At 47.9% G+C, this 18,493-nt stretch overlaps 1 protein-coding gene across 1 annotated transcript in view; it reads right to left on the minus strand.

Moving 5' to 3' along the window:
• Positions 1–447: 447 nt before the first annotated feature.
• Positions 448–18,493, minus strand: part of MAML3 (mastermind like transcriptional coactivator 3) — a 427,361-nt gene continuing 409,315 nt past the window's right edge. The window contains exons 3-5 of the mRNA XM_060012073.2: positions 10,627–10,866; positions 6,294–6,378; positions 448–1,821 (exon numbers count right to left, since the gene is read on the minus strand). Of these exons, the coding sequence (XP_059868056.1) occupies positions 827–1,821; positions 6,294–6,378; positions 10,627–10,866 (1,320 nt within the window). The 3' untranslated portion in view covers positions 448–826. The remainder of the gene's footprint in view (positions 1,822–6,293; positions 6,379–10,626; positions 10,867–18,493) is intronic.

Here is an 18,493-nt window from a genome sequence, read left to right on the forward strand (position 1 = left end):
AGCCGGGGCCTCTCCATCCTCGGCCTCCAGGAGTAGATGGGAACTGCCAAGATGTGTTGGGTCCTGTCGGGTCCTCAGGAGGCTCCAGCTCAACGCCCCAGAGTGACGGCCACCCCGGTCACCAGCAGAGGGCTGCCCGCCCGGGACTGCCAGGACCCTTCTCCAAGCTCACCCTGTGAGGCAGTCGCTCTAAAATTCCTGAGGGTCATCACGGGCAGGAGACAGGCCTGTAGGATCCTGTGTCTTCCTGTGACATCTCACTGTTCTTTGCACCCACCCTCCAGACCCAGTAGCATGTCTTGAAGCCTGACATCTCTTTGTAGCCGGAGTTCAGCGCCTTTCTGACGTGTGCTCTTGGCTTGTGCCACCACCCAGCAGGCTCCGTGGGACTCTCAGTCCCGGGCTCTCTCTCCTTTGTGTCTCCAAAGCTACAGCCTCTGGACCAGGGCCAGGAGGGGCTGACGGCCACCTCAGGTCAGGCAGCAGTCTGTCTTGGCCAGAGTGGCTCTTGCTGGGCTGGACAACCGCAGGGAGGGCCGAGCAGAGGGGCTACGGAATCATCTTCCCCACCTGTCTATGGTGCGTCCCCCTCTTTCGCAGCGGGATTCGCAGAGCGTCTGTCTTGATTGCTGTGTGAAAATCAGGTGAAATGAGGCCCAGCAGGGCTGTGGATTGGCACCTGGATCTTCCACTGTCAGCCGGCTGCAGTTTTGCTCAGATTACGCAGGTCAAATAAACAAAAAAACAAGGATGATGCAACATCCTGTTTCTCTTTCACGGCTGAAGTTTTAACCACTAGAGTTGTGGCTGCCGGGCCCCCTCTTGACTAGGGGTTTCCAAACAATTCATCGAGCTCCTGCATCCACTCGTCCCCTGGCCCACCTTTGATGATGGCATCCATGAGGTCGGCACTGTCCGAGAGGCTGGGGAAGGATGCCCCGGCTGCGTCGCCACTGTAACTGTATGACATGTCCTGAGGGGGGTTCCGCTCATAGCCTTGGCCCTGGCTGCTCGAGGCAAAGCTGCCACTGGACATCTGCTGCTGTGCCGGGGGCTGGCTGAACGCTGGCATGCCAGGAACGCCCTGGCTTAGGCCAGACATGACCATTGGCCTGGCCTGGCTGGTGCCTTGCTGCCCCGGGAGCGGTGGCATCATCTGCCGACCCATGGCAGCTGGGTTGAGGGTTCTCACCGTGCCGGTGTTCGCATCCACCACCTGGCTCAGTCCCTGTGGGAAGTGTTGCTTGGTCAGCCTCGGTTGGCCAGCTTGCAGTGGGTAGCTGGCGCCGTTGTTGAATGATGCTAATTCTCCACTAGTCCTCCCAGGCATCCCCTGTAAGCTCCTCTGTTGCCAGCTCTGTGTTCCCTGCTGGACCGTTCCCATAATGCTTTGCAGCCTCGGCGGGCCCTGGGGCCTGGGCAAGGCCTGGCCTACCGGCCCCTTCATTTGCTGGTGCTGCTGGGTGATGGCCGAGTTCACCAGCATGCTCTGACCAAAACCACTCACCATCCCAACCCCTTGCCCCGGGGTGGGCTGCCGCGGCCCGGGGGCTTGGTTGTGTGGGATACTCATGCCGCTTTGGTTTGGGTGCTGCAGCAGCTGGGTCATTCCTGTGCTCGTATTGTACATTCCCGGTTGGCTGGTAGGTGGGGTGCTGTAAGGCGCCAGCCCCATCTCCGACTGGGCTGCTGCGGCCATCGTCCCTGGGTTCTGGGAGGGTCCCAGTCCCATCATGCCTGCGTTCTGTGCCATCAGCCGTGAAGTTCGCATGCTCTGGAGGGCTGTCTGGCTTCTCACGGCTGCTATGTCCTGGGGAGGCCCTGCAGGGAGAAAAGGACAGACCTGTTCACTCGTCTCTACAAGCAATGTATGGTAACAAGTTGTTGGACTTTTCTTTGGGACTGACAAAATTCTTTTAGATGAAAGGAGCTACTCATAATAAATCCTTAAAAATACCAGAGTATTATTTTTCTGACTGTAACATATGCTGATTGTAAAAAATTTGGAAAATAGTGAAAAGCATAAAGATGAAAATTAAGGTCATTCCCATCGTCCAGAGATGACCACCGCTAACTTACATTAATATATAAATAGACACATGAAAACTGGGACCATGAAGTACATAGGCTTTTGTAGTTGACTTTTCTATTTGATATACCCTGATATTATTTTTGTTCACATTTCAGAAACAAATCGTTTCTCACCCGTCTTGATATGATGCCATCCTCAACCAATGAGATACCATCTTTTTGGAGGTGAGAGGAAATTCACCTCCTGGGCTAAATTAGGCAGAAATGGCTGATCACTTTGCATATCCTATTTGTGAAGTGGAATATGGTTCAGCAGAGAATACTATCAATAAAGGCCATTAGGCTAATTTCCCCTAAGACTTGAGTAGGATTTGAGAGGTTAAAGGCTATCGCTTCTGCTAAGAAGCTATTTCGACAGATGGGACATTTCTTGGAACCACTCTGTAGACTTCCACATGCTCCAGATTCTCTGAATCATAATATGTCGGTGCGAACTGGCCAGCTTCCTGAGTTAGAAAAAGAAACCATCCTCCTACTTGCTACTTGGCAGTGAACTTTATGCATTTCTCCCACAAAGGCCACTCCTTCAAATCAGCAATGACCACTAAGGCAGTTTTAATGACGCTGCTTAAAAGTTGACCAGAATATCTATGCCAAGTCACTCAACCCTAATTAGACATTTGAGTGAGTCCTTCTTTACACGTTTCCGGGAAATTTCTAAACTGGTCAAGAGAATAGAAATGTCACCCTTAGAACCCGTCAATGTTGTCAAGGGCTAGGAGGTGCACAGAAATGGATTTTTCTGTGTCCCTGCTAATGATTAAGTCTATGAAAAAAAGAAAAATAGTTTTTTTCCTGGACATTTAAAAAAGGTGCAGCATGGGAGCCGATCGATACTATAAGCAAATTTGATCCTACCTGGAACCTGGATGAGAAACCAGATGAGAATAGTGTAACCTTATTAAGCCTGGCACCTTGGCAGATAACTGAAGTGTGTTTTTGTCTTCCTGATTGGGTTATTGATTTCTGGGCAGCAAATATGTCTCCATATTTTCTTTCTTTCTTTAAGAAAGAAAATTATGGGAATTTTGATTATGACAAGTTTTTGTGGCTTGAGATCAATATCATGCTGAATTGAAAAATGAAATGGTTACTGTGGGGAAGGCAGAAAGATCTGGGGGGAGATCCCTAGAAACGTTTCAATTTTTTGTTTTGAGCTTAATTGTATCTAAGTGGAGTTTTTAAAAAAAGTTCCCGATTAAACACTGGATGGTGGTATATATTGCAACTTGCAGTCTTGTTATGAAGCTTTGTGACCTTAACAACTAAATTTGTATTGACTACATGGCCAATCTGATCAACTGTGGTGAAATGGGTTATTGAGTTGCTTATAAAAAAATATAAGGGAAAAATATTGCTGACTCAGAGACTGATTGGATAGACCCAATTTACATAAAACAGGCTGCTGGAAACAGATGAAAGGACTTTCATATTTCGGACATTTTTGTTGTAACTTAGAATAAATATGTTGAGGGATTAGATATTGACTGGACTAATTTTGTGAATGAGAAATAGTTTCCTTTCTTTAGAGGGCAAAAATGCTGCAGTGCCTCTTAAGAAGTATTGAACCATTAATCCAAGCCAACCTTTATTTTTACTTGGTGTCCATGACTACACTATCCAGATGTAGTTCTTATTAAAAAAAAAAAAGGACCTTTTAATATCAGCAGTCAGCACCATATTTTCAACCTAAGAAAAACAAAAAACCTCATATTAATCTGGTTTTATGAACTTGGGTGATTTTAAATATACAAAGGAAAAAAATTCAAATGCCTTCAAAGAATTAACGTGTCTTTATCTGACAACTACATATGTTAAACAATGGACTACTTTTTCTTCTTTTTTATTTTTGTCTAAAACAGATATTACTGTGAGATACTGTAGTCAAATTAATTTTCTTGTCTGTTGGTTAACATCACAACGTCAAAGAAAATTTTCCATATTCAAACAGAGACGGTAACATGCAATTTTTTCCCTAAAAGGGTCTGTGTTCTATTTTCACTCACAAGAAGTCTATATTTATGTAAAATAAGCTTTTCCCCTAGGCATGTAACATTGCCCAGAGACACAGAACTCAGCAAGAGAAAGTGCGTCTTTAAAACCTTTGAAAACTGTAGTGGTCAGTGGACCTGTAGGTCTCAGACAAATTATTCCTAACAGAACTTCTCTCCAAGGACAATATTTTTTATCTATCAATTTGCTGTTTTCCCAGATACATAACATTATGATATCTAGGATGTCAGTAAAATTACATGAAAATACAGAAGAAAAATTTAAAAGTTATCATATCAACCAGCTTAGGAAACCTAAAATGTCGCTGGTTGTTTGGCCTAAGTGGAGCTAAGTTTTCTAGGTTGATTACCTGTGATTTGGGGTTTTAGAAAAGTTCAAAGAGTAGAACTTTTAAATTGGACCCAAACCATTCAGAATAACTCATAACATAGAGGAGTTACTAAATTTTGGTGGGCCCCTGTATTCCAAAAAATAATACATGGGTTATGAACCTAGAAAACTCAAGGGACACAAATACCAGGTTTATCAGATTTAATGGTTTAAATTAGTTCATAATACAAAACACCAGTTCCCAAAGTATGGCCCCGGGCCAGTAGCAACAGCAACTGTGGGGAAACTGTTAGAGATGCAAATTCTCAGGCCCTGCTCCAGACCTACTGAATCAGAGACTCTGGGGGTGAGGGCGGGCTTCTGTTTTGAACCAGCTGTGCTGGTGATCTGATGCAGGCTCAAGTCTGAGAGCCACAGGTACAAAAGAGGGCTCCGGGTCTGCAACAAAAACTACGCATGTAACAATGACTATTTCCCACTCCTCCCCACCACTGACCAAGTGAGAAACAGAATTCTTCAAAGAATATTGGCACTAATTTAGTGCACAGAACAAACTCCCTTTGTCCTTCCCTGTGTTGAGTCCAAAGGGATCTGAAGTGATATAAATGTCCCAGGGCTGGGAGGGGGTGATAGCGGCTCAAGCCCCAGGGGGTCCACAGGCAATCTTCAGGGAGATCTGGCCGCGAACATCAGCGGCTTTCAGACTCCTTAAGCCACAACTCACAGTACATACACATGTGGGGTTAGGACAGAAACAAAAGTTGCCCTAATTATGATACACTCCAATCATTTCTATTATTTCGTTAAAAAATGTTGGTTGTGGCCAATCATCTTCACAACCTACTTGAGTGTTGCAACCCAAAGACTGAAAAAGGCTACCCTAGATCACAGAATTTTCACCCACAGTCTGTGGAAAAGGGTAACACTTGTGAAATGATCCACAAAGTTTGTATTTATTTATATATATGGATATTTCTGTGCAAGGGGCTTCATAGCTTCTGGCAGATTGTCAAAGCGATAGGTAACATTTGAGAAATTAGGATGCATTGATCTAGGTCTTCAAAAAGGACAGAGGACAGGAATGAGGATTTCTGCTGCTTCATGACCCCTGTGGCCCCCTGAAAACTCCTGTGGATGAGATTGGGAAGAGTCCTCAGACTCATCCTCCACCCCGTACAAGACCCACAGGGGCTCCCATCTCTAGATGGGAGCGATTGATATTTGAGTGGACCTTCTACTTTACAGAGAAATGGCAACGCCGCACAAACAGTGCACCCATTGCTCCTGGGGCCATGATTCAGGATTTGTGCAAAGGGCGGCAGGATCAAGAAAGTCCAATCAAACTCAAGTCCCTATTTGTCTTCTATGTTCAGCAGAGATTAGTGGTTGCCGAAAGCCAGATTCTTTTACCTAGGTTGCTGGAAGTGAGGGCTTTGGTCAGCTGACCTGCTGGGATTAGCAAGAAAGATGTGACACGGGATTCCCCCCACTCCTCCCCATGGCCACTGAGATGACGACCCAGACGTAAACAGGGCTGATATTAGGTCAGTCGGCACCAGTATGTCTTTGCTGGTTGTTAAACCACCGAAATACTTCCGTACCTTTGGTAAAGAACAGCTGCTCCAGTCCCAGTCCCACCGCCACCCCGCCCCCGCCCCGGGCCCACCAGGACCTCTCTGGGGCCCAGCGACCCAAAGGTTAACGCCTGGGATTCTGATTGGTTGGCATCATCAGTTCTTAAATATTTTTAATATTACCTGGACACAAACACAGCGGCCGTGGCATTGTCACTGGCTCTACATTCACTTACACTTGCCCACTGGAAGGGATACAATGGCAGAGGTGTGCACCGGCCTCACCTTGAAACTGGGCGACCTGCTGCACTGGGTACGGGTTGCGTGGCCGCTGGAGGTGCTGCCGGGGTAACTGTGGCGGCTGCAGCTGCTGAAACGATAGGACAAGGAGGGCCGGGGGGGGGCGGGGCGGGAGGAGGCGCACAGTTAGATCTCCTGGCTGTTCTGAGGAAGGGGTTTTCAAAAACTGAACTCTGTACTGAAGAATAACACGCATACAGGTCAGGGCACAAGCGTGTAGCATCCGTGCCCCGTGCGACGGATTTTCACAAAGGAACACGCTCGTGGGTCGAGATGCAGAATGCTGCTAGAAGCCCCTCCTGCCCATTCCCAGCCACTGCCCTTCACCTGACCCGTGGGCACACTATCCCAGCCTAGCAACAGGTTAGTTACATCTGCTTCTGTGCTTCAGAGAAGTGGCCTGAGACAATGTACTTGAGCCTGTTTTCTGGGGGACTGGCTTCTTGCGTTCATCGCGTTTGGGAGCTCCATCCACGGTGATGCCTGCAGTGGGGTCCATTCATTCTCACTGTCGAGTAGTATTCCCCCCATAAGAACATCCCACGATGTCTTTGCCCGTGCTACTAGGGGTGGCTGCTTAGGCTGCTTCTGGCTTTCGGCTGTCAGAGGCCCCTCTGCTGCAAACATCCTCGGTGAACATCTGTGGCCTTTCTGCTGTGTGGACCTGCTGGCTTATGAGGGAGGTGTAGCCAGGGAGGCAGTTCTGACTTTGCTTTTCCGACGTCAGCCTGCGTGCTTTCCTCAGCACGGTGGGTACCGAGCTCAAACGGACAAGCAGCTAACTTTTAAGGACCTAAAATAGATGCTTCGGGTATAGGAAGATGGGATTCTCAGGGCCTATAAAAAAAAAAGGCTCATTTTATTCCCAGGAAGCCACCCTGCCTGCAAAATACATCTCCACAAGTCAAACATACAGCATTTACTGCCTTGAGGAAACCGCGTGGGGTTCCACGTACACCAGGAGCCAGGAGGCCCGCGTTTTAGTTTTTCTTCTTCCAGTCACGAGGCTTCTGCACTGCCGGCACTGTTACCAATATACAGGGAAGGCTATTATGATCATTATCGTGCTGTATGTGAAAAGGGAGAGAAAATAAGAGGTGGAAGGAGCAAAGAAAGGGGTTTTCGTTCTGGGTCTGCCATCAAGTAGCTGTGTGACCTTCGGCATGTCATCTGGCCTCCTCTGCAGCTGTGGAATATGCATCGAGCACCTCTCATCTGCGAGGGCTAGGAAAGCAGACAGCGAGGGCCCCGCTCTTTACAGTGTTCATTATAAAAATAACACACATTGACCACTTCTTAACCCATGTGTTTATCTCTATTTTTTCCTCTTGTTTTTGTTCCTGGGCAGCTCTATAATTTTCTTTTTCTTTCTTTTTCTTGACAAGGCCAGCCAGCACGGGCAACCAAAGAAAAGAAGGGCCTCTGTTCACCCCATCCTGCGGTGTTTTGCACGAAACCGTTGCAATGAATTAATTGTATAGACACAGCGTAGACAAGAAACCATGCTAATCTTTTAGGCAGCAATCTAAGAACATTCCTGAGAGTAAGGTGAGCATTTAAAAGCTTCTCAGAAGTCAAACTTCCCATATTACGTAAGAATTTAACTGTCCCACTTAAAACTGGGCATCAGCCCTGGGGTAGCCTGGGGGAGTCAGGGGGCCCAGGTGCCAGTCCTGGCTCTGCCCCTCTCTAGCTCTGCGATCTCTGAAAAAAATCATGTAAGCTCCCTGGCTTCAGTCTCCTCGTGTGTAAAATAAAGGGACTCCATGATCCTCAATGTTTCTTTCAGATCCAAAATTCCAGATTCCGTTGAACCTTTGTGAATGGGTGGGATTTGACACGCTCTGTGCTCTTGAGAATAACGCATTAAATGTTAATTCACACCTGCTTTCAACTTGCTCTGTTCTGATTTCTAAGTCCACTGAGAACCATTTGAAAGTTTCCAAAGATACGCAAGATATCCCCAGTCTTTCTGTTTTCCCTCACATGTCCTTTCCGGAAACCCAAGTGTTCCCAGTACGCTGTTGGCAAAATTGAAAGTGTTAGGATGCTTTCACTGCCGCTGCAGGGACCAAGGAAATCAGCTTGGCGTTGATATGGCCACATTCAACCTCAAAAGTGTAGGCATCAATAAGCACTTTCCCCAGGTGCAGGTGAGATGCTACATCCCTCTGACCTACTTCTGGGCTAGTCCCACAGGATGGCTGGCACGTGTGGCTGCAGCTCGTACACTACCTTCTGTGACCCCAGGGTCAAGTGGCAGATCCACACCTTGTGCAGTTTCCGAAGGGTTTTACACGCATTACTCATGCTGAGCATCAGGAGGAAGGCTGGGAGATCAGGAAAACCTTATGTGGCAGATGAGGAGACAGGTTAGGTGGCTTTTCCAAAATCATACCATAAGCAAAGGATGTGACCCAGAGTGAACTGTTCTCTCCTTGGTCCCTCTTCAGCTCCCGGAACACACAGTCGTTAAGGAATTATACTCATTTTTTTTTTTTTTTTTTTTTTTTTTTTTGCGGTACACGGGCCTCTCACAGTTGTGGCCTCTCCCGTTGCGGAGCACAGGCTCCGGACGCACAGGCTCAGCGGCCATGGCTCACGGGCCCAGCCGCTCCGCGGCATGTGGGGATCCTCCCGGACCGGGGCACGAACCCGTGTCCCCTGCATCGGCAGGCGGACTCTCAACCACTGCGCCACCAGGGAAGCCCTATACTCATTTTTTTTGCAGTTTCCCATTTCCTCATCTCTTCTGAGGAGCCCTATGTCTGTCTTTCCGTGTCCCGGGTTCTGAGGGGTCCCGCACTCTATCACCTCATGGTCTGTGGGCACCATCCTGTGAAAGCAATGCTCCCAGTCTCCCGCCTTCCCCCTCATTCCCGGGGCTGGCTGACCTTTCCAAGTGGGGACACCCCTGGGCTGGCACAGCTGAGTTTGGCCTGGTTACCCCGACTCCCCTTTGTGTCTTGGTCACAGCACAGACATCGAAGACCATCCCTCCAAGTATCAGGCACACCTGAAATTTCCTGGGATTGGCTGAGGGGCGGATCTGCAAAGCCCAGCTTCCCCTCGGCAGCTCCATTTATCACTGTCTGAGACATACGAGCATGGCTCCTTGTCACACACCTTATGCAGGGTGAGAGGGATAGAGGTTTGTTTGTACAAGAGCTGCCGGGAAGCTGACTGACCTCAGTAAAAAGGGAGATAATTACACAGCTGTTCAAGAACAAAAGCGAACAAGGGAACATAAGTGAACTGTGCTCAACAGTACAATTTTTCTATTTGGGGGATGACTGGTGTTACTTCGAACTGCTGCCCTTGGTTACTAAGGACCTCGACGTGTCTCGTGTTCTACACAACCTCTCCTATAGATATGGTGGAGGATGCTTAATACATTTCCAAAATTCTGATCCTATTAGAAACATTCTAGAAGGGTAATTGTGGGCCTTGAGCCTTAGATGACAGCCTCACGTCTCCTATAATAGAAGGGTGAGACGTGCTGGATAGGCCCCCACGGGAGGCATCCAGGGACTCCTGGGGAAGTCCTCAGGCCTTTCCCGAGATAACACGAAATCAGGCACGGGCACCTCGAAAAACAAAACACACTGGAACTGAGAGGAGTAGCCCGCATGGAAGGCTTTCTTTCAAAGCTGGAGGAATTATATATGTCAAGGGTTGTCAAAGACGCCTAAGGCAAAGCTTTCTCTGTGTTAGGCCTTTAACTCAAACATTTCCTGAGCTGTGTTCAAAGCTGCTGGGAATTTTCTCAAGTTTGCACCCTTTCTGTGACCCCGAGTTCAGGTTTCCAGGTAGTTCTGTGGGCCCTATTATTCTGCTATTGTTCCTGTTCCATTGTTCATGACCAATTCTGTAAGAATTCTTCTCAATCCCTCCTTCTGACACTTTCCTCCAAGAAGCAAAGTTCTCTGAATTATTTTCTTTTTTCTTCATGCTGGAAATACCAGAATTTACGAAGCACGTGAGCCAGCCCCCTTCCACCCTCGCCCCCCATGCTGATTCTACAGACCCCTGTACCAGAAGCCACGAGAAAAGAGCCAGACTTGAACTGAAGAACGGTCTCTGGCAATTGGGTCTTCAAATGGATGGCGGAAGCCTGTCTTTTCAGAACAAACTAATTCATTCGAAGAAAAAGCCTAACTAACGGAAAGGTCTACATTCTGCAGGTTCTTCTGTGATCTCAGGAAATGCTGGCCTGTGAATTTCTTGATGAAGGACGTGAACTGAGACTCCCTCACAGACACCAGGCACTGAATAAGCGTTTGCCGAACGAATGGATCACACCATGGGCGTGAGTTACCTGCTCTGCCAGAATCTGCTGCTGCTGCTGCCTCTGCTCCCGCAGGAACTGTTGCTTCTGCTGCCCCATCAGCTGGGCCCGCTGATCAATGAGCATCTGCTTCATGAGGGCTGCCTGGGGCTGGCTGCCCAGGAAGCTGGGCCCCGCTGGACCAGCTCCGGAGACCATGCTGCCAGAGCCCGGGGGTACGGAGGACTGCATGGGGCCCGTGGTCCGGGGAAGCCCGACCGGATGCTGCTCCTGGAAGGACAGGAAGAGAAGAGAATGCAGCCACTCCACCTCTGAAGGAAAGCACAGGGGTTAGGGGGATGGGGTAGGGCCCGGCTTAGGGACCTACGGGATCCCGAGAGGCACACATTACATTTCCATAAAAAGAACCCAGTGGTCCTCAAACCTGGCCTTACCACAGGCGGGATTGGAGAGGCTACAGGGCAACAGTAATAGAGCACGGCTCTGGGAAAATCTGAGACCCGGTCCAGTCTGTTTCTGATGGGACTGGCTAAGGAACAAGAACCGCATTTTCAGCTAGCAATCTGTAAGTCTGGAATGAGGCATCCTCACCTTACCTCTTCATCCTTACTGCCTGCCTGGCTAAACTGCGCTTCTTAGCTAGTAGGAGAGACGTTCACAGAAGACTGCTGGAAGTGATTCATCAGCAGATTGCTATTTGATGAAATTCTAATTAATTGTGACATTTGAAAGCTTTAACATGTGTAAAAAAAAATCCTGCTAGTGAGAATTGTTGATGGTGAGAAGTAGGAGTGTGTTACCCTGACCAAAGATACGAAATCTCCCAACATCTTTAAAGATAGAATTGGGTCTCAGGTGTCTGGGATAACTTAAACGCGGGGGGTTGAATTGGGTCTCTTGATTCTATAATTATGTGTCCGTCAGTCAAATCAAATGATGGCAACTTTTAAGGACTGGTCCTTAAGGAACAGGAGGTAAAGTGTTAGAGAACTCCTCACACACAGCCCAAGCCACTACTCGGAGACTGTACTCAGAGGGGAAGTAACAGCCCGACGGTGTAGACCATTGGGGAAAAGCAGCTGATGGGAAAAGTAGGTTTGTGACCGTAAGATGTACTTTCTCGATGCTTTCTTTCCTGTTCGTTCTATCAAGCATAGCGGGTAATGGCAAAGTATTGTCTGAACATTTCACAGAAAGGTTTCTTTTAATTCACTGAAGTTTCAAGTAATTAGTCTGAACAAAGAGAAGCTGCTGAGAGGTACACAAGTTAAATGGGTATACGTGTAAGGACATACACAGTCGTATCATGAGGCACAATTATGAGACTTAGATCATGAGAAACGAATGTGAATAACTCTACAGTATTTACATTTTTGTATCCAGTTAAACTGGATTAAAAAAGATTTCCTCATCGTAAAATCTAGATAGTCATTCTTTTTTTCCACACTGGTTATTATTTCCAGTTATATGGGGTGAAGGGAATTAAGACTACACCGATGTCTACAGGCAAGTGACTACCTTAAGTGGATGTGCAGTAGTTATCGCATTTTATTTGCAATGGTATTTCCATCATTATTAATGCATTCCTTCATTAATGCATGCCACTAGCCTGCTCTGTGAACAACATGAATTTTATCCACCTCTTCTGAGCCATCCTATATGAAAAACAGGGTGCAGTCAAACTGGATTTTAATATTTGTCCTCTTTTTGCTTTGCTACCTCTTCAGTGTTGGTACAGTCAGTCACGTGGGCAGTTTCCTCTCAAAACAGAGAGTCGTGTTTGACACAACTCCTAGAGACGCAGCCCTGCATTGGAGCCCCCATAGCCTGGGCTTGTTGGACCCCCCTTCCCGCTACTGTGTGGAGCTCAGCCATTCACGTCCTTCTTTCCAGGTACACCGAAACCCACATCTTCAGGTACTCTTCGTCCCTCCCATCAGCACCCAAAGAAAACAAAACAAGCAAAACAAACAAAAAACTCCTCTCATCTGGGAAACAACAGCTCAAGAAGTTTTGGTTAATCAGTGCGGTGGCCCAGGTCACACAGTTAGCAAATGGAAGAACCAGAACTTGCAGAACTGGAACACTGACTTTGAGTCTAAATTCAGTATTCCTTCCACAAGCATAGGCCTTTCCCAGACGACGGGTCCACGGTGCCAAGCATGTGCCTAAGAATTGCCTGTAGACTAAATATATAGTATGTCTCCCATAAATACACTGTGTTCTATTTTTCAAATGGTAAGTGTGGTGTTACTGAAATTAAAACTTCTTGTCTTTGTGTATTTTCTCTGTACATAGACAATTATTAGGTAGAGAGCTATGAGATATTAATAATAAAAAGACCTTATACTCAGCAATGCCTGGAACTTTATGCCACCAAAAAGTTTACTTTATGACTGACCCCTGCAGAGGTCAAGATATTTCACTCTTTCCTTTTCCCCCCAAACTTGCCACCTGTTTTCCAAACCCTTCCTTCCAATGGGATGAAGCTGTTTCTTGCCACCTTTGGAGACAAATGGCTGACTGACTTAACACTTTAACAAACGAATTCACACGGAAGTGCAGATAGTTGACCAATCAGTGAAAATACAGATATACAGTTTTTTCTGTGTATTTCAGAATATTTGATATTTTCCAATTTTGATAATGAGGAGGGAGTTGGAAAGAAAATGAGACCCAAGGGAAGATCAAGTTCTCTTTGGCTTGGTTTTATGAGAGGACTGGTCTGGGCTGGCCCCGTTTATCTTTGTACACTTTGAGATATTCTTGTCCTGTGAGACTAGCCCTCAAGTACCTGGTGAGCTTGCCCAGGAGCCATAAGTAGTGATGGGTTGCTCTCCCAGCCTTCTCTCCACCCAGAAAGAAAGGGAGAGGCAAATGAGGTGAGGATGTAGATTCATCTAAGCATATCTAGTCCCTGTCTTCCTAGACCAAAAAGAAATACAAGTCCGCCACTTTTCAAGAGTTCAATTTACGCCACTCCCCTTTTATGAAACACCTACACTAGTATCTGTTTTTAGTAACTGGAAGAAATCTGAAGAGGATTTTCGCTTTTACAAAAGAAGGTGAAAATGTAAGACAGCATTCAGTGTTTGTTTTGCAGAGTGACTGTAGAGACAGCAGGCTCCTCCAGTAACAAGCGTGGCAACACCAAGCTCCTTCCCCAGGAACCACACTCAGCAGCTCAGCACCAAGCTGCCGTAGCTTTGAACTGTGTGAGCATCTGTGCTCTCTATTTACTTCGCACATTCTCAGCAAGATGTGTCCTAAGGTGCTTGCTCTTCACTGTAAGCCATTTCGGCTTAGGAAAGGTTTCATAGGAACGCTCTGCTTTCAGATGGGGCGGGGTGTTGCTGAACTTCTAAAGCCAGTGCGTAAAACCCTTCCCAAAGGGATAGTCTGATTATTACCTCCCAGGGTTATATATGTCCCCCAATGGTTCCCTCTCAAAGATTTTGCCTTCAGGTTTCTCACCAAAGACCTGAAGACCGAGAGGCAGGAGGGCTATGTGCACTTTTACAGGACTGCCCTCCCTATGAAACATTTGTGAGCCTAGGTTGAGCTCTGCTGCATTCAACAGCGGGTGAGTGACACCCAGAGCCCCAGCCTCAGGTGTGTATGCCAAGTGTGAAGACGTGCCAAGTGACACCTTACAAATGGAGCTGGCTGAGGCCATTAGCTGATGCACATGACATGGTGGATTTTAACCCCCCGTCTAAGAGGGCTTAATGAGCATTAGTCTGTCGAATTTCAGAATTTCAAGCCCCCGCTCTTGTTTCTAAGGAGGACACACACTGTGCGTGCAATCAGAGAAAACCAGGCTGGGCTTTCGTCACCAGAAATGTAATGCCTTGAAGCCAAATGATGCAGTATTTTTAGTTTTAATTACTAGCTTGTTCTCCACTCCACCCCCTGCCCAACGACCTCCCTTGCCTTCTACCCAGAATCTTAATTCAGCCTCTTCCTCTCAGAAATCCAATTGACTACATAGATCTTCATTACTCCCCAAACCTCTCACTCTTCAGTAAAATAAAGGGAGGGGGAAAAAAATCAAAACCAACGAACCTATTTTACATATCTTCTCTTCTAGGGAAAAGATCTTAGCAATTTTCTAAGGGCTGGAGATAGGTCAGAGGTGTAAAAAACACCCTACTTCCCCCAAAGAGGCAGTTTTTACTTCAAAAAGCAGCTGTGGTACAAATCTCTCAAGAGTAGCCATCTGTTTATTTATAAATCTGTGCGTAAGGAAGCTTTATTTTCTCTTACGTGTTTTCAAGAACATGCCTCGTGTTTGGGTAAGAGGGGCCGGGGTTGCTGGCGGTGGACCAAAGACTGCTGGCTCCTTGGAGGGGGGATTGCAAGAGGCTTCTGGCGGTGACTGGGACTGGGGTGCCGGGGCTTAGTGGAGAACTGGCTGGAGGATGCTCGGGGCTTCGGCGTTTTTTCAGGTGCTTGCGTCGGGGGAAACAAGGAACAGCTGCTGTTCCTCCTCGGCCCCAGCAGATGGTGGTGTCAGCCCGGTCCTCGCCGCCAGCCCGCCCGCTCGCCCGCGCGGCGTGTCCCCCCCGCCCCCCCTCCCAGCCTGCAGATGGCTTAATCAGGACTCGCCTTCCTCCCCCACCCGGTCCCCCCGGCCCCGCGCGTCTGGGCTAACGCTACGAGCGTGGAGCCAGGCAGTCAAGTGTTACTGCGTATAGCAGGTAGCCTGGCAACTGAGAGCATAATACCGAGCAGATGGTGTGCGCACGGCGTGATGGACATCACACACGACAGCCTGAGACAATCCAGGAATTCCCTGGTGACTCGAGGCCCTCTTTACACAAAATGAGTTCTCTCTCCATTGCCGTGTATCTCTGGGGTTATCTCCCTCCTCTCTCCGACTGACACTGAACTGGTTTCTTATTACCGACCTTGCTGCCAGCCCGAGGGGAGGGAGATTTCTCGTGTGGGTGGGGGAGGCCGTGGAAGGAAACGGAAGGGCCGGGAGATGGAGGAGGTGATGGGGGCGTTGGCGACCCGAGAGGGGAGGGACAGTGGCGTACCCCAGACCCAGGGGCGGAGTGTCCGAGAGGGTCAGCGTTCTCCGTAACCCGGGCTGCACGAAGCCTGCGCGGTGAGGGCCGCGCCGGGGGGCGAGCCTGGGCTTAGTGTCTTTGCCATCGCATGGCTTACGAACAGCCTAAATGAAATTTAGGATTTTACTTAAAAAGCCCCCTGGGGCGTAATTTAGCCTCTCGACTCGAGCGTATATGCTTACAAGTCCTTAGGGGGCTCTAAGAAGTCAGGAGTGAGGCCCGTGCGTCCCTGCCGGGGCCGAAGATGCGTCTCCGCGCAGGCGTCCTTAACAAAGAAACCGACTAGGCGGTCTGGGCGCGGGCAGGGGCAGCGGAGGGAGGGCGTGCGGCGGCCGAGCCGCTCAGGGGCCCCGAGATCCTCGGCCTGCGCGCTGCTCCGCAACCTGGGAGGCCGCTGCGCGCTCCCCGGGGCGCATTTCACCTCCCCCTCCCCGCCACGTCGTGTGGGCCGGTCGCCGGCAAGGAAGTGGGAGCCGGAGGGCACTGGGGGGAGACAGGAGGGTAGTTCACGGTAGGAAGAAGTAAAATTAATACATAAACAAAAAGCATGTCCCAGAAGACAGACCTGTGCTTTTCACACACACTGAAGTGGATCAATTAAAAAAAAAAAAAAATCCAGCCCCAGTGGAATTTTGCCTAGATTCTATACAACAAGCCACTTCTCTGTCCAACCTCTCACCACTGTCAGGGGTCTTCTCCTGCAAAGGTACTGTTCAAGTTTTAAGTTTCAGAAGGAGGAAGTCTTTTCAAAGGTGGAAGCTGACGTTTCACGCAGAACCTCACACTTGTTGGGAAGTTCAGTACATTCATGTCAGAGAATCGGACACCCACTGCAGAGCCGGCTGGAGGCATCCGGCTGTGACAACCTGGGGCTCAGGGTGGTGAACTGGCTTCCTGAGGCTCAGGGGGCCATCTGACCTCTGGGTCTCAGTCCCCACCTCTTCAAACGGAAATCCTATCCATAGGACTCCTCCCTCGACAACGGAAACTTTGGAGATAAATAAGCTATAGAGGGAAAATGGCTAAGAAGGTGCTAAAACTTCTTCCAATTTAAGTGTGGGCTGTTGGGGAACCATGAGGGCTACATCAGGGGTTCTCAAAGCGCGGCTCCAGGACCAGCACCTGGGAGCTTGTTAGAAATGCAAATTCTCAGGCTCTGCTCCAAGCCTCCTGAACCAGAGTCTTTAGGAGCAATTTAACATGCCCTTCGATAATTACCATGTCCCACGTTTTGAGACTCACTGGGCAAATAATCCTGGTTTATGGGCACTGACTGCAACCTGGGGTATCAGCGCTCTCTGTGATTAGATTGCAAACCCTGCACTTTCAAAAGCAAGTTAGAGTGCTGAGTTACGTAAGTTTCTATTGCCAATTCTTCTGCATTTGGAACAGAACTAATTTTCAGAGGGCTGTGCAAGCAATGTAAACTCAAGAATTCCGAAAGGAGCCTATGCCATGATTCTTCCAGAAAGGTCGGTGCTCCTGTAGCTCTGCTCCGGAGGCACAGCCAAGAGCAAGGAAGGGGTGAAGCCAGTTAAACTCCCTCCCTTACTCAGGGAGGAAGCATCAAACATCACTAGACTTCCCGTCCCCTGGTCCGCTATAAGGTAGGAAAGCTATGATTTGAGCAAAGTCCCCTCCTCAAACAAGAAGAAGACCAGAAGCAACAGTGGAAGAAGGCAAGTGACACTTATGGGGCACCTACTGTATGCAAAACACTCAGCTCAGTGTTTTCTCCGGTGTACTTAAAACTCATTTTGCTGATTAAAAAGAATCCGAGTCTCTTGAGAGGTTAAATAACTTGCCTGATGTCCCACAGCTGATGGTGGTCTTTGGGATTCTGACTTTTCCACTGACCAGAACATGCATCTGGTCTAAATTGAGCAGACCACCCAAGAGGACTCTGGAGTAATGAGAAATGGGAAGGGGTGGGGTGGGGGGAGAGGAATGGGCATAAAATAAAAAGGTAGACACTCTATTGGGATCAAAGGATGAAGCTGAAAGAGCACAAAAATATACATCATTTTTTATATGTTGCCTGATACCCCAAATTAGGATGCCTCTGTGGTATCAACTTTGACATTTAAAGAAAGGGCATAAGATTAGACCGTTCAACCAGAAATGGAAGGAAGAAACAAAATAAAACAAAACCTTAGAATTCTCTTTGAAGTTGATCAAGTGTCAGGGCAGAAACTTGGTTTCAGGATGGTGGCTGCTTTTACAGACTTTCTTTGTGCTTGTCCAGGATAATTTTTCAATGTGGGTTTGGAGAGTTGCTTGTAATAAATTCATAGCAGAGCCCCAATAGGCCCACCCCAAGATAATCTGCTTCTTCAGCAGATTATTGAAGAAATTTGGATTAAAAAAAAGTGTTTTATGATGTGTAGCGGCTGTGCTGCCAAGACAGTTGAGGTTTGAGGCAGTTTACCGACTTAGGAAGCTTATCACAGACAGGGCAGTAACTTGGGGCCCAGTGCTAAGCCTGCTAAATGGGTTCAGAAGAGATCTTTGTTCGGCTTCTAAGAAGGAGCAGTTTACATTGGGGGAAGCCAACAGGCCTGGGTAGAGACTCAGCTCCATCGAGGGTCCAGTGACTGGCACGTAACACATAGCTTGTTATCACTATTATTGCTATAACCTCTTGATTATGCAGCTTTAGAAAGTCAGGGGGAAGGAAGTGCTATGGCTCTGCTTCTAGCTTAATTCCTAAGATAATGAGGTCTAAGACTTTAAACTTGGTTTTCTTTCTAGATTCTCAGTGAGCAGGATGGATGGCATTCCTACCCAGACTTTTTTTTTTTTTTTTTTTTTTTGGGTACGTG

This window comes from Delphinus delphis, chromosome 5 (genome assembly GCF_949987515.2).
Source record: "Delphinus delphis chromosome 5, mDelDel1.2, whole genome shotgun sequence".
NCBI lineage: Eukaryota > Metazoa > Chordata > Mammalia > Artiodactyla > Delphinidae > Delphinus > Delphinus delphis.